Source organism: Girardinichthys multiradiatus, chromosome 20 (genome assembly GCF_021462225.1).
Source record: "Girardinichthys multiradiatus isolate DD_20200921_A chromosome 20, DD_fGirMul_XY1, whole genome shotgun sequence".
Classification (NCBI taxonomy): domain Eukaryota; kingdom Metazoa; phylum Chordata; class Actinopteri; order Cyprinodontiformes; family Goodeidae; genus Girardinichthys; species Girardinichthys multiradiatus.
In genome coordinates this window covers 45,826,368-45,849,075 of record NC_061812.1, presented here as the reverse complement: position 1 = coordinate 45,849,075, position 22,708 = coordinate 45,826,368, and the positions used below count along the sequence as shown (strand labels likewise).

Here is a 22,708-nt window from a genome sequence, read left to right as displayed (position 1 = left end):
GCTTGGCATCTGCTATTCAGTCATTGGAGATAACGCATGAGCTTCAGACAGACTTGCACACCATTTATTCTTTTCAACAGTTTCAGTGATCTGACACACTCATCCATTTTACCAGTTTGTGGCTATTGATGGAGCATGCACACAAGGCTCCTTTACCTGTATGGGTTAGCCAGAATGCTTAGACATTTTCCCACATGGCTACCCAGTTTGTTCCATCCCATTTCTCTCAACATGCACCACACTGTGCAGCATATCTGGCATCTCTGCACTGACTGTGAAAGTTTACAGAGACAAAAAATACTGCTTTGTCTTTTAAAACATAACAGCCTTGGGTTTCACTTAAAGGATTATCACCCACTGTGATACCTGTAGCACAATTTTAGGTGATGTCAAATGTGAAAGGCAAAATAAATAGTTCCTGTTTAAATTAAATCATGCATTTGAAAACAAAGGGTACTGCAGTCCATTACTTTTTGGGAAAACTATTATCTTCAGAAATCAGAAGCCACACCATACAATTTTATTTTTCAGACTAATGTTGATGTGAACTTGAATTTTTAATAATCCAGGGATTTTTATGAGTGAAAATTAGCAATATGGGGCCATTATTTCCTCCAACCTCACTTGAATGAAAAGACGAGCAGTGAAACATACTGGTGCCTCTGACTGTGAAACCCCAGCAGGCAGGGAGCAGCGAAACAAAGCAGCTCAGTGCCTGACTCAGTCAGATTTGCTGCTCTTCATTCCACTGCCGCTATCATTGGGAGTTTGCACACATTTGGCACTGGAAGGAATCTGAAAAGAATAGACTTGACAACTTTCATCTTTTACCACCTTTTCATCTGAGTCGAGCTCTTGCGTAGAGGATTAAACAGGGATGAGAAGAGGTGTTGCACAGCTTTGGGTGTGACAGTCATATCAAGATCTGACAGAACTCAGGGAGTGTGTTAAAATAGCAGCAGCTCCTCCATACATAGGACTCGAGCCATTCTTACAGACTTTAGAACGTCCAATTTGTGATTTAATGACTTTTTAAAGTGCATAGATTTGTAACCAACATGATCTTGTGGAAAAAATTTACGCTGGTTGATTGTTGTTGATAGATGATATTGCCGGTACTGGCAGCATTAACAAAAAGGTGTAGAAGCTTGCTGTACCTCAGTCATCCCCTCGCCTGATAATTAAACTACATACAGCAAGCACTGAACCATGTCCCATTCTTAATGCTAAACATAGACAAAAATTATTTTTTGCCAAAAAATAATTTCCCAAAAAATAAAAAATTGTATGCCTGTCTTTTAATGAAACAATCATGAGAGAATGTTTTTTATGTTTTTGATCAAGAATTATTTATAGATTCCTTTTTATGAAAAATACCTATTTTATTTAACTCTTGAAACTATACTATAGCAGTCTGCTTCCTGAGTTGCAATCTCCTTTGCTTCTTAGGAGATATATAAAGGGTTACAATCTTCTTTGAGTTTTAAATATCTGATTAAGTTCACACCTAAATTTGATCTTATTTCAGTTGGAAGTCTGAGAGCTAGTCCGATTTGCTAGTTTGAGTCGAACCAGCCTAATTGGATTATGAGGTTGGAGTTGGTGATGAGCCTCTCCAATTTCTAAGTTGGAATTTTAACTTCCAATAGGCAATCCTGTTAATTTTCCAAGCTTTTAACCCTGAAATTTTGACCTCTGAGTGAACGGAATGCCACTATAGGGTGTTTTCATTGATGTCATCGAGTCACAGATGAACATTGAAGGAAACTTACTACTGATATTTTATAATATCGTTTTAATACATTTCGGGCATTGCGTACTTATCTAAAATATAAACATAAAACACTTTAAGCCATAAAATATTAAAGAACAACTATACCTTTGGGTAATTGAGCTGGACAGTTCCTGCACAGAGGTTGATCATTTAAAGGGGACATATCAAGCTTTTAAATCCTTCCTTTTCCCACCTAAATCATTCAGTTATGGTCTATATAAAGTGGAACTGCAATGCTTTGGTCTGAATTGCTTGTTATTGTAGCTCCACAGGCTCCTCTTTTATCCCTGTTTATGACCTGTTCAGCGACTGTTGTATTTTAATAACAATTATCTAGTGACACAGAAACAAGACAAAACGGCAAAAACAATGCTAAACTGTTTATGTAATAATAATATTCACAACACACAGTACGGTTCTGTCCTCAAGGAGCTAAAAGCAGCACACAGCACTCACAGAAGCAGAAGGCATGATGGTACTGCTATCAGTACAATGTCCATGATGGCATATCAACACACAACAAATTCATGTCTAAAATAAAGTTTATTATCATTTTAGCTTTATTTCCAGCTTACCGCTTTGCTTCATCTCTTCCATACACAAAAGAAACTGACCCCTTAGTGAGATTAAGTAATTCGACAAATCCTTCTTGATACCAGTGGAGGTTGCTGAAGGCACTCCTTGAAGTGGGGGAAATAGGAATTTTTCTACTGATGTGGGTAGATTTCCATGAAAAATGAAATTAAACCAGGCACTTTGAATAGGTTCTGATGATGGTGACGGTGTAATGAATTCTGTGGGTTAATACACCCAACAACCGACCTTTTAGACTTATCCACATGCAGTTTCAGTATACTTGAGCTTGGACTACAAAATGAGAAATAAAATTCATCAACCTGAAGTCCATGACCTTATTTAGCTGTACCACAGCAAATACTGTGATGCAACAGTTGAAAAAACGTAACAAATGATAGTGAAAACTCTATGGAATGAAATATATGACCCAACATAATATTAGGATATTTCTGCTGCACCTGGAGAAACTAACTTTAACTTTTCAGCACTACTACAGACTCTTAAGTACACAACAAAAGGTATTCAAGGGGTAAAAAAGTGGATTTTGCATGATATCTCCTCTTTAAATCTTCATACTGAATCATTTGAGTCAGCATGCTAGCTGCTGCTAAGTAGATAAGGTACATAAGCAACACAGATTAATTCTGCAGACTACATGCATTTGATTGAATTGGTTATTTACTTGAGTTAATTGCGGGGTCACTCTAGTGACCCAGAGCAACTTAGTGAGTGACTTAAAGTAACAAGAATCTATAAATAGGAACAGGTTTACCTCCTCTGTTGGCTAATGGCTTCTATCTAACAAAAAAGCGGGGTGGGGGGAGTATTGTCTGTCTATAATAATACAATCAGAAAAAAAAACATTTTAATTGAACTAGAGCAGGAGTTTACCATATTTTCTTCGTTATCGGTTGCATTGCAACCCCTGTATGTTTACATGTCCTAAACCTCCAAAATCACTGCACCCAGTTTGATGACATCACCTTTATGCTCAGTATCCCAAAGCAGCTAAGTAGCTAAGCCATGAGTCATTATGTGAGCCACTAACAATCAACCTATTGTGTCATTTAGCCATAGGATGATGTTGGTTGCTCTTTATGTGATTGCTATTACACAGACAACACGTTTAAATTGCATGATTTTAGGACTCCTTTGACTCTGCTCAATTTTTTTTAGATACTGTTTTGCTTTATCAGATTCACCTCTTGTCTGTGCTTCGGTAATGTGAATTTGTGCTTGAAATTTGGGCCCAGATTCAGATTTAGCAGCCTTGGATCTGGCTGAATTTCGTACCTAAACTTGGGCTTAAGAAATTAAACCCTGGGAAAACAACAATGATTCATTAGCTTTTGAACAAAGTGTTGAACAATTTATTTAAATATTACAGTTCCGAGTTTAGGTTTGCTCTGTTGTATGCTGTGTTTGGATTTCTGTGTCTGCTGGGCTGCCATTCCTGTTCAGCTGTATTAACCTTCCATTGCTCCCTCTGCTCTGTCCTTTGCTTCCCTCTGCAGGAGCCTGTCTCTACTCCAGCCATATATGAAGAGCCATTTGCTGACTTAAAGGTTATTGCTTTACAAAGCCACCTTTGAATGCTCACCCATCGTCTCTTTTTCCCTCTGCATCTTTGCTGTCATACATGCCTCTTAACCCACAACTCCAACTTTTCCTTGTTAGAAATATAGCTCAACAGCTGTAAAAAATAGTGCTTCTTTTCACAGTTTCTCATTTGTCAAAGTAAATGTGTGGTCTGGGAGCGAAACCCCTTGTGATTTGCTGCCACTAATGTTAGGTAGTTTATAAAGCAATTTCATAAAGACATGTGCTTTGCTATAATTTTACTGGCAAAGTGTAATACCAGGTCACGCTTACGACACAGGAAGCAGTTTCTGAGTGAAAAAGACTCAAAGTTAGCTATCTGTAAGGTCCTTAAAAATTAAGTCAAATGAAGTCCTGCAATAAACTATTTAAAAGAAAATTGTATTTTCTATGCCATTACAAGACAGAGTGAGAAAGAGCAAGACTTTCAGCAGACAACAGGAAGGGTGAATGTATTGAAGCCAAGTTTTATCCTTTTGAGTTTTTAGCCTGTTATTGAATATGCTAGAAATATTGGCAGCGTTTTAATAATCTTTGAGCAAAGAAAACAGTTTTAACCCTTTCATACATGCTGGGATGTCCCCTCGGCTCCTAATATAAATAATCATGTCAAAAGGCTAGAAAAAACATTTCAATTTCCATTCTTGTATCTTCTTATAATTTAGTTGTTTTAAAAAATAGTTTTAGGTTAAAATAAGCATTAGCACATCAAAGCTTTACAACTGCTGGAGATTGGAAATAGGCCTTAGAAAATGTGATTGGTTCATCTGTAATTTAGGTGCATGCTTATATTACTATTGATGGCAGTATTGTGTCCTCTGAAGTTACACATCTTCACAGAACACACGCTGAGCTGCTGCAGCATCTACCAAACCTAATACACTGTTATCATTCATTTTCATTATGACTTCATTCTGTGAGTAATTGGCTGCATGTTATGTCCACATTTAGAGCTTAGAGCGCCACTGTGCATGCTAAGGCACATTGTTCCAGTTATACAATGTTTGTTTTTCCTCTATTATTCAACTTTTCTTTTTGTCATTTATGTCAGGAAATGGCAAAAGAATGCTTATGAATCGTGTGTGTGTGTGCATGTTTGTCTGTTGTTTGAGATATAGACGAACAAAGAACTGCTGCATCTTATTGTAATGCAGAGAATGACTTTTGTTGTGTTTGCCCCCAAAACCACCTGGTCTTCTGCTGGTTGAACCTGGATAAGATGCTCTCAGTCTCTCGCTTTCTTGTTTGTGCCTTCTTTAAACTCTAAAAGAAATGAGCCAACATAATGTGTCTATCATGCAAGTTTTTTATCAGGATAAAACAAGGAACTTTTTACAATAAAATTTTGCTTAAAATTGAACCCTATTACAAACCATGTTTTAATTACTGTGTTACATGTCTGTCATGTTCTGTCCTGAATTAATACTTAAAACTAATGTGACTAATTAAATGTCCCTTTGCCACATTAGAGTAGTTACACCACTACTTACAAACAGGTCCTTACAAGAAAGCTTTCTCACATTTTGTCTTGTTAAAACCCTAAACTAAAAGTAATTATGTGGGATTTTATGTGGCAGACCAACACAAAACAGCACATAACTGTAAAAAAATCTGAAAGGTCTGTCATGCATATGTATTCTGCCCCTTTGAGACAAAATTTTATAGAACCACATTGTAATGTTATTAAAGCTGCAAGTCTTCTGGGATGTATTTCTCCCAGCATTGCATATCTTGATACAGATCTGTTCACCATTTTGTCTTTAGAAAAATATTTCAAGCTTCCTTAAATTTGACACATAGCATCTTTAAACATCGGTTTTTAAGTCTTGCCTCAGATTCTGGGCCATTCCATTGTAGCTCTGGCTGTATGTTTAGGGTCGTTGTCCTGCTAGAGGTTAAACCTCTGCCCCAGCCTCTGCCACGTTTTTTTATTTGAAAAAATATTTTAAAATACATGTAATGCTTTGTGTTGGTCTGCTACATAAAATCTCTGATGTTGGTATTTATTACATGACAAGATGTTGAAAGGTCTTTTCTTCTTCCGCTAATTTATAAAAAATGGATCAAATGTATGATTTTTTTTTTTTTTGTTTAGGAAAAGAAAGTTAGCCCTGCTTCTTATCTGATAATCCTTTATTTTAAGTATTACCATCTCTGCATGGCTTATTTTTTTGTTCCGAAACTGTTGCATGCACTGTGTCTTAAGACTAAATCTGTCATACGGATCCTCCGCACATAAAGGGTCGCGTTCCCATCTTCCTACCATGTCCATTATCCTAATTAGTTATATAATAACATGGAGGCTACCCTCTGTCTGTACTTGCACCAGAAGGAGTCTGGGGAGAGGAGACCTCATCCGAGCCTAGCCTCGGAGGAGGAGCAGGAGCGGGACACGGTGGCTTCCATGAGGGAAACCCAGCTGGGTATTGAGCGAAAATGCTCCAGCATGACGGTCAGCTCTACATCCAGCCTGGAGGCAGAGGTGGATTTCACTGTCATCATGGACCTGCACTTGGGGATGGAGGACTTTTCTAAGGGCGTGTCAGAGCTCGGTGAGAGGGAGCCAGAGATTGGACAAGAGGACTTTGAGGAGACCTCCAGGTTCTACTCTTCCCGTCTAATGTGCTCCAGGGATAAGTTCCCAATGGAGGAGAAGCTTCCTGAGGAGGGAACCCATCATGAGGTAGACAGATGAACAATATCATCCCTCATCCTCATCATCACATGCTGGATTCATCCCGCCTTGCTGGAAATGCTGCCATGGTTGCCTGCTGAATATATTTTATTATTTTTTGATTTTTTTGACTGTTTTACTCTGTTACATTTATTTTCTTCAATTTGATTCCAAACCTTGTTTTTGCCCTTTATTGACATTTATTATTTTTTAACTCGGCATTCCCCTGAATTTCCCAGTCTTTGCATCATCATTTGCTATTATTTTCAACAGGAAAAAAAACAAACTAATAAAAAATTCATTTTTCTGTTTTTTCCTTCCAGTGAAATGTTTATTTGCCTTTCTTTGATAAGGGAGGGACAAAATCTGGCCGCTGCTCAAAGTAAGTTTACTGCATGTTCTTTCCACAGCCTCCAGTGGCAAAGAAAGACGCCAGTGCTGTGAGTGTGGCTCACAAACTTAAGAGGGCCGACACCCGGACGGAGACGCACACAAATGGATCAGAGATCCACCAGAACATCACCGATGTCTCTCCACAGGTACACAACAGCAGACGTGGTGCCTTGCAAAAGTATTCACACGCCATTACATTTTGTCCTGTTACACACACAACCTTCATTGTATTTTATTTGGATTGTATATGATAAACCAACACAAGGTAGTGCATAATTGTTAGGATACATGTTTTTCAAAGTTTTCTACAACTGACAATCTGAAAAGTGTAAACAGAGATCACTTGTGTTTAATTTAATATCAGAATAACCCAAGCTGTTCTGTGGAGGCCTCAGAGGTTTGTTAAAGAACATTAGTGAACAACAAGCATCATGAAGACCAAGGAACATAGGAGACAGGTCTGATAATACCTTACCTTAACTCTGAGATTTCCCAAAGGCGATAGGTCAATCCTCCCCTTCGACTAACATCACTATAGTGGGTACCCGTAGTGGAGGGCTCCTTTTTTTTCCTGAAAAAGTTGGGTTTCATACCACCAAATCTGCAAAGGCAACATGGTGAAGAAGTCTAGTTCTCTGTTGTAGCAGCTTAAATAAACAGCAGACAAACATCCAGAAAAAATGCTGTTTCCTTTTCAATCGCTTTGTACAACTTTTATGCTTCCCCCCCAAATAATTTTAAACTCTGTACTGATGCTGAAAATAACTACCTGTGAGTCCTTTTTCAGCAGTAACAACTTCCACACCGAAAAGTGCTGTGATTTACGTGACCTGGTAGGGCTTAAACAATGTTGCATTTACAAGTCATAAAAATATTGTATTTATAAGTTTCTGACCTTATTGTCACTAGTCAGAGCCAGCCAAGCGTAAAATGGGTTGATTCTGCTCACTGGTCAATTTCTCTTCGCAGAATTTATTGCGAAAAAATAAAGATGGTGGAAGCCCCTTTAAATTTCAGAATCCAATTTATCAATTTATTTGTTAACCAAAGTAAACTTACATCCATTGTGCAATATTACAATATATATATATATATATATATATATATATATATATATATATATATAGTCAGTCAGTCATTTTCTACAGCTTATTCCATAGTGGGTCGTATATGTATATATATATATATATATATATATGTATATATATATATATATATGTATATGTGTATATATGTATATGTGTATATATATGTGTATGTATATATGTATATATATATGTATATATGTGTATGTGTATATATATGTGTGTGCACTTTCACATCATAATATCAATAACTCATTATGAGGAGTTATGATATTTGGGATTGAATAAATATGACATTAATCAGTTAATTATGGTATTATTTTACTGCATGAACTAACAGCATAGTACCAATGGGAATAAAAGTGAAAGAATAGTTTTTTTAATGCTACTTTGAACATTTAAAGTTGATTTGAAGTGTGTTACTTCTATAATAATAAATTGATGTATGACATATTTTATACATGAATGCTGAAATATTAGGCTTTGGGGCCGGTAAAAGGAATGATAGAGGTCAGTTTGCAACATCGCGGCACCGGTTCCATTACTCAGACACCAAACAGGCGAACAGTGAAGTCCGGGACTTTGGGAAGAATCTTTTATCCAGGGGGCTCAGCAACACGGCAGCCATATTCCCAAAAGAAATGGGGATCGTAATAGCATCATTAAGGCATGATTAAAGTATTGACAGTATATTAATGAGAGGGATGAAAGCAGGTGCAGCTGCCATTCATCTCCGGAAGCAGAGAAATGAGTGCAGGCTGGCCGTCCCACAGGTGCCTTATTAAAATGTAATCATGGCCGGGCTCTTTAGCCATTCAGCTAATGGTGTGGATGTGCTCAGGAGATGATGGAGAGAGGGGCCCATTGAAGTGCCACATCAGTGCTGAGTCATAGCTTTAAAGTTGTCAGAATAAGCCTGAGTGCTCTCTCTCTCTCTCTCTGTGTGTGTGTGTGTGTGTGTGTGTGTGTGTGGGGGGGGGGGGGTTAGTTTGCAGTAAATGGCAGGGGAGATGATCTATAGGCAGATAAAGATCTACAATAACGTTAGATGGCCAGCAGAGGGAGATATATCACATAGATTTGCTCCTTTCCGTTTCTAGATGTCACAACAGCCTGTAAATCATAGTCATACAATAAAATAATATATTTGTGCCGTTACAAACTATATTTATAAAATATAACTTGGTGGAAAAATAATTATATAAAGAAAAATAAATCACAGGAAAAGTTGTGGTTGTAGTGATAGCGGTAGTCGTGGATAGACTTTCCACAAATTAATTTTACCTTTCAGAAGTAGAACCTCCTTCTACACACACACACTTAAAGGAAATTTAGACAGATCAATTAATCTAACATGCATATTTTTGGACTGTGGGAGTAAGCCGGAGTGTTGGTAGGAACCCAAACATAGACAAACCCCAGGTCGGTATTAGAAGCCAGAACCTTCTTGCTGCAAGGCAAAGGTGCTCAGAGCAGCTCCTTGGTGCAGGTCTTAATTTAGTTAAATTTAATTTAATCCCATCCATTCCGCCCAATAATAAAGCACCAATTCGCAAAAAAGTCTAGTAAAGGTATATGCTAATCAGTTGAAGTTGGTTGTTTAAGGACACCATCATACTCCGTTAAATATTCACACAATCACATGGTGACAGTGGAGAGAAATTACCTGGTCCTGGAAGGAAGAAACCTCTGGATTTTACATAATTATGAAGTGTGCATTATGGCAAAATAACATTTGTTTAAAAACATTTAGTTTAACTGAAAGTTCACTATGATCTAATGGCCAAGAATGAGTGTGTCCAAATCCAGATTCCCTGTTTTTCATGTTCTAGTGAATTTTAACAACAACTCTAACAAAAACTAGCACTTCATACAACTTTGCAGTTTACAAATCACAGTAACGTTTACAAATCACAGCATATCTAAAGCATTTGGAATTAGGTTCATTTTTTTTTTTTTTTTAACCTTTATTTGTTAAGGAATTCTCTTGAGATTAACTTTCTTATTTTCCTCAAAGGACACCAGCCCAAGACAGCACAGCCATTTAGAGTCAAACTTGCATAATCACAGTGCATCGCATGATTTTCTTTCTTGTTTAACTTTTTACAGCTTTGGTGTAAGAGTCTCATTGTCAACAGCCTTGTTCTAGCCAAAGGGGGGGATAGAAACTGTGCATATTTTTTTGTGAGCTGCATGCCAACCAAATGTGAAACACTGTGAAGCATTCAGGAGCCAGTCATTTCCCAGGATACTCAGATGTACCCCACAGCCCAAACGTACTATGGATTAACCCATATTCTTATTTATAGCCACTGACCTATAGCTAATAGATCAAAGGCAGTAGATGATATTTATCTGATTTATTCTTTTTATGTTATGGAGAGACTTTGCCCTAAAACTAATAAATTCATTTAATAATTGCTATGATATAAAAATAAATCTTAAATGATAACAGATTGTGTCTGTCATGTTCATTCAAACATACCACTATAAAAGTTAGAAATAATTTTAAAACTGTACATATAATCCATATATGATGGTTGAGCATTTGCTTCTGGCTAAATGTTTGCTATTTGTGCAGAACTGGACAATCAGTGTATGCGGAAGTCTTCCTGGGAAGCAAACAAATCCCTTTGTGTAAATGTGGAGCAAACATCCTGCTGGTAGTTGGTAAAAAGGGTTAATCAGGACTATTTCTTTGTTTCCTTTTTAGAACCCTTTCAGCTCCCAGGAAGCCCCTGCTGTTCCGAAGGAAAATGGCTCCCCAGTAAGTGTCTTTGTAGAGGACATCCATCACACTGACAGTAATGTATGTGGCTGTATGTTGGTTCTGCTGCAGCCTTGACCTTTATTTCAGTGTGTGTCCAACTGAATCACCTTACGTGAGACACAGTATATATGCTTACTGTTATGATGACTCGACACATGAATTTAGACAAATAAATGCTTGAATCAGTTTGAGCTAACATATTATTCTGAATAATTGTTCTGTTTTTGAGCAAAGGCTTGTCGTTGCCATCAATTATTTCTGCAATTTGTTGAAATTGTCACTTATAACAAAAAGCTATTCACACATAACTTACAAATATGTAAAACATGAAGACCGAGCATCCAGATGGATGCTTTAAAGTCCTGGGGTGGATTTTGGTGTAATAGGAGCCTGGCGTGATCATATTTGGGCATGAAGGTGGAGCTACATAGTAAAATCTGAGAATTGTGTCCTTTAGAAGCCTAATCTATTTATTTGTGGATGCAGATCCAGTGGTAACAACTGACTGACTTTATGACTGAAGTTTATTGAGAGCCAGACACCTATCAGTAATATTTAGCTGTGCAACACTTTTTTATTTGCATCACCTCTGGCACAGAATGAAAACCTTCATTTTTTGATATATAGTGAATAGAGTTCTTCTCTCCAGTTGCTGATTTCCTGTCTGACTCCACAGTCATTGTGATGTTTTGTTTTGTTTCCTGACATTGTGTTTTGTCTCCAACTGTAAACTGGAACATTTTACTGGTTAACTTCAGCCACTGAATTCGGATTTTTCGTCAAATCATTCTGTTCATTTACTGGGGACTTTGTTATTCTGGATTAATATTGTCAGATAACAGTCAGAGAACTCTTACTCTATATCAAGTGTAATGGGAAGCCCTCTATGTTCTATGTGCAGCCCAGAATATCTCTCTTAGAACATATAGGTTCTAGTTGATGTAGCGGGGGCTTAGTGGCACAAGTGTCTTCAACACTTGGGTGCAGAATTATCTAAAGAGAGATCCTCGTGTTCATTAATATATAGGAGCCCTCTCTCATGTCTGTGTGACCTTTAAGCCAGGGCCCTGAGACCCCTTGGCTAGCAGAGCAGCGCATGTTGTGTATGAACATGTTGAATGTGTGTGTGCGTGTGTGTGTGGGTGTGTGTGCGTGCGTGCGTGTGTGTGCGCGTGCGTGTATGTGTGTGTGTGTGTGTGTGTGTGTGTGTGTGTGACTGCTCTGTAATTACTGTGCTGCAGGTAAAAGCCAGTCCCCAAGGGAGGGAGTCTGTTGTGTCCCCTCTGACCATCATGGCTGAAAGCATCACATCAGCAACCACAACACAAGTTACTAAGGTAACATCATGTTTGTTTCCTTGGTTACGGATCAGCCAATAGATATATATAGTAATGAAACAGTTCATGTATGAGATGGAATAGTAATCTGTTTCATAGATAACACAGGATATGTTCTTTTGTTAGCTCAGCACCCCATGCTCAGTTTGGGTTACTTTCAGTTTTACTAAGATCGAAAGTCAAGCTAACAGCAGGCCAGGATGGATTACAGGTTCAAAGTTGATTCCTGCCATCATAAATCAACTCCTATCCTTAGATGTTACCAGTTAATGTGAAATCTATTTTACTGATAATTACAAAGCATTACATATTTATCAATACAACAGTTTTCTGTGTGAATAATAAGGCGAATATAGAAATAACCCTCTAGTGCATAAACCGCTAAGATGTCAAAGGTCCAGTTTGAGAACTGGGCCTGCTCTGACAAGCCATTGCCTAATCCTCCGGAGAAAATTTCCTTCTGTTTCTAGAACCTTAGTTTATTTAGACTGCTATATAGAAAGCTACTGACTAATTATAGTTACGAACATGACAGTGGCTACATCTCTCCTAGATAAAGCCACTAAAGTAGCTCCTGCTGCTTTTAACGTTTCATCTTTATTTCACATAGAAAGTACTCCTAGATTAATGCTTCTGTGTTCTTTTGTGTGTATGCTCTGTTCTCTCAAACCCCCAGTCGGTCGTGGCAGATGACCGCTCACACTGAGCCGGGTTCTGCTGGAGGTTTCTTCCTGTTAAAGGGGAAATTTTCTTCCCACAGTCGCTACAAGCATGTTCAGTATGAGGGATTACTGCAAAGTCACTGACTAAATGCAAACAACTGTCCACTGTCACTACATGCTCATCCAGGGGGAGTGAATGCTGCTGAATTTGACTGCATTTTTGGATAGTTAGAATTAACTGTAATGTATGTTCTTGACTTGGAATCTGTATGATTTTATTAAATTACCTTTGCAGTGCCTTGAAGTGACATATGTTGTGAATTGGCGCTATAATAATAAACTGAATTAATTTTGACAGAACCCCAATTTCACTCTGTATCTTGTTATTTCCTGTCTCTAATTCTTCTGAAAGAGTAAACAAATTTGATTTATTTGATATATTATTAATATGTGTTGATTGATTTATACTTGTTATGAAGATAAAATATGACAAAAAGACTAATTTTAATAATTGGCAGAGCTGTGTAGAAGTATTCATACTTGTTGAACTTTTTAACATTTTGTCACATTTGTCTGTGATAAAATGTCTACATCTACATATTTTAAGAAATATGTGACAGACCAACACAAAGTAGTTTTACTTGGAAGACAAATGATAGATGGATTTCAAAAATGTCTTACAAATAAAAATCGGAAACGTGAGGTTTTAATAAAAATAAAAATTAGTAAAACCACTTTTTACTAGACTCCAAGCCGTTTACCTGTAATTTTATTTTTTTAAATGATAATAATTGAACAATCGGTAGTATTTATTTTCATTTATATTCAGTCCAAACAAGCTGAACAGAGAATACACATCAACTAGATGAATTCATGTAATGTTTTCTCTGCAGTGACAAACAACACTGGCTGTGGTCAATGTGACTACTTATAAACAATGATGATTGCACCTAAAATATGAACAGTTCAGCTGCTGTGACCTGAACACACAGTCTTACAACTTCCTCCTGATCCACATGGACCTGAATTGTGCACTTCTGTGTGGATAAATCAAATGTCTGGAGTGGGATTGCTGCAGAACATATACCACTATGTCATGAAGTTTGCACTTTTGCCTCGGACAGACGACTTAACGAGGATGTTGTTCTGGAGGCTGAATCTGCGCTCTGTTGCCACCCTAGAGACTAGAATTACAAGCACAACTTCAGCCAAAGATTTGAAATCAGGGAACTTTTCTCCACTGAAGTGTTCAGAAGTCAGCAAGACTCTCCGAACAAGAGGCAAGCACTCTGCTTCAGCGTGGCCGCGCTAGCCAACAGCTAATTCATATGTTTACTCGCCACCAAGTGGTGAGGGGTTGGTGAATTACAATCTGTTAAACTGACTGATGGTCAGGCTTCAGATTTTTCAGTCACCGTTTAAGAACGGTCAAAACCAGAAAATATTCGATTAACACCAGCCCTGCTACCAGCATACCCGGAACATGATGCTCCCACCACCATGCTTGTCAGTGAGGGGGGTTTGTTCAGGGTGGAGTATTATTTTTTCTCCACACATAATATTTTGCATAAAGGCCAAACGTTCAGTTTTGGTCTCATCTGACCAGAGCATCTTCTTCGACAGGTTTGCTGTGTCCCCTACATGGCTTGTGGCAAACTTTAAACGAGACTTGCCTTGCCATTGCGGCGCGCTGTGTGGTGGGGGAGCGGGGTGCGGCAGGGATGCTTACAGCAGGGCTGTGTGTGGAGCTTGCGCTGTGTGAGTGTGGCTTCATCGCTTCTCGGCTATGGAGTTCACCTGTGGGGTCTGCCCTTGTGGGAGAGGGGATTTGTGCGTTTGGCTTCAGGGGTATGTGTTTGATATCGGTGTCCTTGTTGGGGGTGGCCCTGTGGGGAGGTTCATGTTGGGGTTCACTGGGCGTGGGAGACTCATGGCATTAGGATCGGAGCTCATTGGGGGATCGGGACTGCTCCGTCCTGGTGTGGCTCCGGTTGGCGGGCTGGTAGGAGCCATGTGGACCCCTCTTTTGTACATAGCCCCCTCTCCGGAGGTGGATGGGGGTTGTTGGGGACTGGGTTTGCAGCAGGGGGGCAGGGGCCAGGGTCACCCGGGTCTGGGCGGTGCCGACGCTGCCTGCCTGTCTCTGCCACAGGAGGGAAGGGGACCACCTCCTGGGTCCAGGAGCTGGTTGCCCCTAGGGGGTAATGGCGCCTGGACCTGTGAGTATAGAGTATGCATGGGGAGTGTGAGTGAGTGTCTGACGTCCATTGTTGTTTGTCTTTACGTTGGGTGCGAGTGATTTTATGTGTATGCATGAGGGTCAGAGTGGGTGATTGTGTGTGTCTGTTTTTTTTTTTTTTTGTGACAGGTTGAGTCTTGGACTGCTCCCTCTCCTGGATCAGCTTAGGCCCCCCCATATTAAATGGACTGGACTTATATAGTGCTTTTCCAGTCATACAGACCGCTCAAAGCGCTTTACACTAGCACCACATTCCCCCAATCACACTCACTAACGTTCACACATTCATACACCGATACACAGATCGGTAGGCAACTCGAGATTAAGTGCCTTACCCAGGGGCACATCGACATATGGCAGGAGGAAGCTGGAATTGAACCCACAACCTTCTGATTGCAAGACGACTACTCTTCCTGCTGAGCCACAGTCGCCTCATATTATGGCCAAACTACCTGCCGGTGGTTGGAGTCTCTGCCTGCTGGTGTACTTGTGGTTCTCGGTGTTCGGGGCTGGGTGCTTTGGTGTGTGCTGGCTCACTCCCGGTGGCTGCTTGCCGGGGCCTTCCCCCCTGGGCTCTGTCGGGCCTCTGCTTGGGGGGTGGTGTGTCCTGGGGTCTCGGATCTCTGGGTCCACGGCTGGACCTGCTCGGGCGTGGACGGTTGCCGGCGGGGCCTGTGGGCGCGTCGCTGCGGCTCCCTGGGGCTTCTGCACTGTCGCTGCTGGGTGGTTCCCCTGGGGTTGCGGTAGTCCCAGCGGTGGTTCTCCCGGGGTTTCTGTGCTTTGGGGGGCCTTTGGATGTCTGTGGCTCGGACCTCTTTAGTGTCCGTCCGGGGACCATGGGGCAGGTCTGTGGGTCCTCACACTCGCTATTGCATATTTTTGTGGAGAAACCTTGTATACAAAAGCGCATTAAGTTTCAGGTGTTGACAGATGAATGTAAAATGTACTTAGTGAGAGGTGCAGCCCAATATAGAAGATCTGTGTATAAGTACCGTGTACTATTTTGTTAAAAAAAAAAAAAAAACAGCTACAGGTGTATAAGCAAGCAGAGTGTAATCTTGTATTCTCTTCATTGTTCTTTCTCTCCTCCACTCTTTCCTCTTTTTCTCCCCTTTTTCCCTTTTGTCCCATCTCTCTCTTTTTTGAGCTTCTTTTTTCCTTTTAATTTCAGTCTCTGTGTCCATAACAATTGAAATATTCCCAAAGAAGTTTATAATAAAGTTTCTTTTATAAATGTCAAGCAGAGCTTTAAAGCATTAGCCGTGATGCGCCGCTTGTGAAAGTAAATCTGTTGGGCAACTTCTTGGTACTCAGACAACAATTCTGAGCGCTACTCTGCTGGACAGGACATGGTAAGAAAAAAAAAAAAACTTAAAAAAGACTTCCCTAGAACTGATTTGAGCCATATCCTGTGAACAGATTCTCCAACCTGAGTTGTAGATCTCTGCAGCTCCTCCAGTGTTAACATGGACCTCTTGGCTGCTTCTCTGATTAATGGCCTCCTTGCATTATCAGATTAAATGGGGCTGAATACAAATGCATGCCACACTTTTCAGATATTTTTTTGGCAAACGTTCAATGGCCGGCACTTGCTTTATCAAGTCCCCAGAGACCCCAAAGCTCTTTACACTACAATCAGTCATCCCCCCATTTATACACACATTCACACACTGACAGTGGTGAGCTACATTGTAGCCACAGCTGCCCTGGGGCACACTGACAGGAGTGAGGTTGCCACGAGGCCCCCTGACCACCATCAGCAGGCAAGGAGGGTGAAGTGTCTGAGACGACTGAGACAGAGCGGGGGTTCGAATCGGCAACCCACCAGTTACAGGACAAACCCTTACCACTGCAAAACCACAAATCATTTTTCTTCCAGTTTAGTTATGCATTGCTTCGTGTTGGTCTGGCACAGTAAAATCTAGAAAAATACAAGTTTATGGTTGCAATGTGACAAAATGTGGAAAAGTCCAAGGGTTTGAATACTTTTACAAGGTATTATATTCATTAAGTAGGATAATGATAAGGTGAGAATGAGCCTAACCCCAGCTAACCCATGTCATTATTTGCTCTACAGACTGTAAAAGGAGGCTATTCAGAGACGAGAATCGAAAAAAGGATCATAATCACAGGGGATGATGATGTGGACCAGCATCAGGTGAGAGCCGGTATCCTGGAAACATTTGTTCACTATGTATTTTCTGCTGATAACTAAAAATGCTCAAGGCTGACATGCAGAGGTGTTTTTATGGCTCCAGGCACTTGCCATGGCGATCCAGGAGGCCAAGCAGCAGCATCCCGACATGCTGGTGACAAAAGCAGTGGTTATCAGGGAAACAGAGTCTCCCACAGAGGAGCTGCAACGGAAAGCAGAGGTACATGGCAGGTCTGGCATACGATAAGGGAGGACATTACAGGGTTTTATTATGCTGGGTTCAGGAGGAAGCCTTCTAGGCACAAGGTGTTTCTTTGAAGCTAATTTGTTAAACAGAAATTATTCAGTGGAATTCAGAGGGATGTAAAGAGGCTAAAATAGGAGCCAGTGTGGAGATGTGTCATGCTAAAACTCTTAATTTTAGTTGTTAGATGTGAGAATATGGTGCGCAGGTTCCTATACGTCTGGAAAAACATGGAATTTCATTTAAGTATTTTTCAAGTGAATAAAACAGTATGGAAAAATACTTTTATTTCCAGACTGTTCAGTTAAGTGTTCCATCCATCCATCTATCCATCCATCCATCCATCCATCCATCCATCAGTCAACCTGTCCATCAATCCATACAACGAGGAACCTCAACTAAACAAGCTTACAAAGAATTAAAAAGACCACAGAGATCCAAAAATGAATCTCTTGGTGTATTAAACAGTTAAGAAGACAATTTGAATAAAATGATAACATTTTCCTAAGATCAATTTTTTTTCTCCTTGCAGTCCTGATCTGACACAGTGGTCTCTGAGATGGGGGTGGGGGGAGACAGGAGAGGACCCTCCAGCAGAGAATCTCCTGCCCCGCCAAGCAGCCCCCCACCACCCGTAAAGAATGGACTCTACCCCCACTGTGTACAAGAAGACATTTGAACAGACTGTGTTCCATGAAGCTGCCTGTCCCTTTAGACGAAACCAACTGTGACCTGGCCCGGATCCCCGTCTTGTCCAGGACCATTCCAGCACTCCAGCTTCTTCGGAAATAGGAACCGTCTTCTGTTGAATGATCGGCTGAATCAGACACATTTCGTTTTGTTTCCACCAACTTCCTCAGAAAGAACTTCTTCCTGTTTAAACATCTGCAGTCTGATTGTCGTCACCTCCTTGCTTCAGTTTAATCAACTGCTGTCTTATTAGCTTTTTACATTTTTACCTATAGAGGATCTGATTTATGTTCAGTATTTGCCTGTTTATGAATTATATCAGATGAATATAATCTGCATGATTCAAATAATAATAGCAGAGGGAATGAGAACGTATAAAAAAGTACACAAACATGTCCCATAAAAACGCTGATGCTGACACAATGACAGGTTTTTGGGCTGATGGATCTGGTCTCAGCCTCCATAAACCAAACATTCCTGTCCTCATCCCAACATGACTGTTGAGTTTTTGGTGACAGCAACAAAGAAGCTGCTCACTGTGTTAGGATTTGTAGAGGAATGTTTAATATAAATACTATCTGTTCTAAGTTTTACAAATTTTATGGTATTTTTACTTTCTATTTACTTGACTTTAGTTTCTCCTGAACTTCTGTGTTTTTGGATATTTCACTGATTGAAATATTTCTCCTTCACTTGTCCATCAGATACACTGTTACACTGGAGATTAATGCGTGTCTTAGAGAGACATCACTAGGCATGGGCCGGTTATTGCTATCAAGATAGACTAATGTTTTAAAAAGTTTGTTGCAAAACCACAAACATTTTCCACCATAATCCAGAGTTGTGCTGCTGCACACTGCCAGCCAGGTGGCTGAAAGATGGCGCATATGTTAATTTCATACTTCCAAAAACGACCAATTTAAAATATTTTTAAAATATTTCTCGTTGCAAAAAAAACACAGACACTCAAGTTGTGGAACCCAAAGCACAACCATCCATTACTTTTATAAAGGTAGTGCTGTGTAAAAACTAACGGTCGAGACGGTTGGAAATAAGTTTAAAACAAAACCAATTGAACTGAGTAAAACTTTTTTGTCTTAAACCTTGCCCACAATTCCATCAAACAGATATTTTAAATCAAGGTCATTGCACTGTGAAAATCCTATACTGGCCCATGCCTAGGTCTTACTAGGAAATTGTTAAAGCTGTATTAAGTTGTTATGCAGCCTTTGCAGGCCACATAGATGGCTCTGCACTACCTGTAAACATATGTTGGTGAACTGCAGCCCCCAAAAAAAGCAACTTCTTCCAGTCTATGTGCGATTTGGATGCGTGTGCTACTTCTCCGCAGCTGAGAGCCCCGATTGTGTCCATATTTTTTTTAATTCTCAATTTCATGAAGCTAAATTAGCAATAAGTGGAAGTCTTGTGTATGTCCAGTACACTGTATGTTTTGGTTATGTTCTGCGATAAATATGTTACTCTTGAACTGATTCTTCACCATGTTTAATCAGCTAACCCTGTCTGAAACAGTAATAAGTAGCAGACCCAATCTGAAGTCAACCTAGGTATAAAAATATTAATCAGAGCTGTGTTAAATGACAATAGAGACTGTGATGTTTAAACAATTTGTAGTTTTGGATAATCTTATTTGAACACACTCCCTGAAAAGTTAAAAAACACCAGATTAACAATTATGTTTTCTTTGCTTTCTGTTGGAATAACTCTCCAGTTATAGTGCGCAACTTTGGACTTGTTGTTATGGCGCAGTGTATGTGAATCCCACCCTCTCTCCTCAGATCTCAGATACAGCTCTGTGCAAAAGTATTCAACCCCCCAGAACCTTTTCACATTTTGTCACATTATACAGTACTTCATTTTATTTAGGGGCATCAGACTATATGGAGGTGAATACATCTGCACACCACATTTCCGATTTCTGTGGTGGTGATGCGGCGAAATGTCACAAAAGGGTAAAAACAAACACTGCAAAAGTTGAGAACATAGTTGCCCTGTCACATACATCCAAACTTTCTGAGTGACCTTTACTACTATACTATGCATCACAAATCAGTCATGCGTATCCCTCTGATGGAGCCCCGACCCTTGTTGACCCTCATTGAGTCTTTGCCACTATTAGCCGAGGCAGTGAAGCGCACTGCTTGTGAGGTTTTGCAATAAGCCGCCATCGTTTCCATCCTTTGTCCTCTGAAGGGAGGAAACTGTGAACTCTCACATGTACCGAAACGTAACCAAAACCTAGTAATAATACACAGCTGTGGAGCAAGGAGCTTTTCTAAGACTTGTGACCATGGCTTTGTGGCCCTCATCACCCCCCACCCCACTCCCTTAATCCATACTCCCCTCCCTGCTGTAGACCTGTGGAAACAAGAGAACCTAAACCTGCTGACTTGTATATTCTATTTTACTCTGTTTTATTTTATATTGGTCACATGACACTGGACTGTTGAGAGGGCACTTGTCTGCAAAGTTTGGAGCACACGTTCTGTAAACTGCTGGGGAAACTGATGCTTAATCAGTGAAGGCATCGAGAAAAAAAGCCGAGAGCTGCAGGTTGAAGGATGAAGGTCTGGATTTTTTGTGTAAATGATGATGCTTCTGTCCATAGGTTATATATGTGGAAGTGATAAGAAAGTGAAATCCAAAGGACAGAGGCGCAATAGAGATAGACAAATGGGTGCCTTAAGTTTTGGGTTGATTTTTGTGGGAGCAGAAGCAGCACTCATCAGCTGAAAGAATCCGAGATGAGAGAGAGCGATCAAGAAAGATCTACTGACATTAAAAACTGGACAAGGGAACCTGCCTGATTATGATTATTACAATCGGGTGAAAGCATTTGTTGAAATTGTTACAGTATGGATAAGAGGTTTCTTCTCAGTAAAGGCCATCAAACTGCTGTGCTGTTCAGTCTCCACCTTCAGTTCTCCACTGCCGTTTGCTCTACATTCCCCTAGTGCTTGGTGGTGTATGTGTGCTGTGTTTGCATTCAGTTTCTACAGGAAACATACCTGCATAAATTAAATGTCTCACTATGATTCAAACAGTGTCTCTGCTTCTGAAATGAAGGGGAATAGATGGGGGTGTTAAAATAGTGGTTTTCTATGTGATTGATCCTATTCTATAACAATGTGCACATAAAAAATCTGTTTCAAAACAAAACACATTGCCAAGGGAAAGAGATTTTTTGTACTGCCATCGTGTGGTGAAATTTAAAACCACAGCAGAAAGTACACAAAATTGTTTAAATGCTCTTGCTGCCATCTAGTGTTTATTTTGAGCCAAACAAGCAAAGAATCATACAGCATAAAAGATTAAAGTATACAATAATTCGCAAAAGCATTAATAACCCTCAAATGTATCCTTATTTTGTCTTAAAGTATGGAAAAACTCCCACTAAAGTACATTAAGATTTGTTATTGCAAAATGAAAAAATGTGAAAAACCTGGTATGAATTCTTTTCCAAGAAGGCATAAATAATAAATTACATGCTGCATTACGTTTATTGCAGGATGCAGGGCTAATGGGAGTCTTCCAGCAGTATATCTTAGTCTAGCTGATCTAAATTGTATTAAAAGGTATTTATGAACTTCCCTTCCCCTTGGGTCAGATGTTCGAGAGGAAACAAAGACAACTAATTGAAACGTCAGTCATTTGTCTTTTTACCTCAATCAGCTTCCAATCTCAAACAACACTTAGAGATAAACCCAAAGAAAAAAACATGCAGGTAGAAAAGTGTTTTCCTGTCAAAAATGTATTCAAAATAAAAATCAATTTGCCATTCTCTGTCTTTATCAAAGTGTGAAAAATCTTTTTTAATAAATTTGAATAACTTCCTTAAGAGAAAATACCCTGATAAATATACAATAAAGAATAAGATATGACAATAACTGTGCATTTAAAATGCAAATTTTGCATAAAGAATAGCAAATCTTATAATTGATGGTTTCAGATAATATACAGTCTCTCACAAAAGTGTGTACACCACTCACATGTTTGTAAATATTTTATTATATCCTTTCACAAGACAACACTGAATATTTGACACTTTAATACAATGTAAAGTACTCAGTGTATATCTTGTATGACAGTGTAAAGTTGCTGTCCCCTCAAAATAACTCAACACAGCCATTAATGTCTAAACTGCTGGCTACAAAACTCAGTACGTAAGAGAAAAGACAATTGACAATTGTGCCTAAAATGTCAGTGTTTGTGTTTCCACCATTATTTTTCAGTACTGCCTTAACTTTCTTGAGCATGGAGTTCACTAGAGCTTCACAGGTTGCCACTGGAATACACTTCCACCCTTTCCGCCATTGCGGAGCTGGTGGATGTTAGAGACCTTGCACCCCTTCACCTTCAGTTTGAGGTGGTCCCACAGATGCTCAATAGGGATTAGGTCTGGAGACATGCTTGGTCAGTCCAGCACCTTTACCCTCAGTTTCTTTAACAAGGCAGTGGTCGTCTTGGAGATGTTTGGGATCGTTATCAT

The 22,708-nt window shown here is 39.7% G+C and overlaps 1 protein-coding gene and 1 long non-coding RNA gene across 13 annotated transcripts in view; one reads left to right on the top strand and one right to left on the bottom strand.

The window, feature by feature from the left end:
- LOC124856526 (band 4.1-like protein 1) overlaps nucleotides 1-21,999 on the top strand; it is a 167,096-nt gene extending 145,097 nt beyond the window's left edge. For 7 of the 12 annotated variants that reach the window (XM_047347041.1, XM_047347039.1, XM_047347040.1 and 4 more), the window contains 8 exons: nucleotides 3,865-3,915; nucleotides 6,279-6,632; nucleotides 7,034-7,162; nucleotides 10,815-10,868; nucleotides 12,014-12,208; nucleotides 17,187-17,267; nucleotides 17,368-17,484; nucleotides 18,041-21,999. In XM_047347041.1, coding sequence (XP_047202997.1) covers nucleotides 3,865-3,915; nucleotides 6,279-6,632; nucleotides 7,034-7,162; nucleotides 10,815-10,868; nucleotides 12,014-12,208; nucleotides 17,187-17,267; nucleotides 17,368-17,484; nucleotides 18,041-18,046 — 987 coding nt within the window. In that variant the 3' untranslated portion in view covers nucleotides 18,047-21,999. The remainder of the gene's footprint in view (nucleotides 1-3,864; nucleotides 3,916-6,278; nucleotides 6,633-7,033; nucleotides 7,163-10,814; nucleotides 10,869-12,013; nucleotides 12,209-17,186; nucleotides 17,268-17,367; nucleotides 17,485-18,040) is intronic. The other 5 variants (XM_047347038.1, XM_047347047.1, XM_047347043.1 and 2 more) reach the window with 4 other exon arrangements.
- LOC124856530 lies at nucleotides 7,048-12,167 on the bottom strand. Its single transcript, XR_007035363.1, has 3 exons — nucleotides 12,103-12,167; nucleotides 7,492-7,617; nucleotides 7,048-7,185 (listed from the first exon to the last, which is right to left on the bottom strand). It is a non-coding gene; the product is annotated as an uncharacterized LOC124856530 (long non-coding RNA).
- Nucleotides 22,000-22,708: the final 709 nt, after the last annotated feature.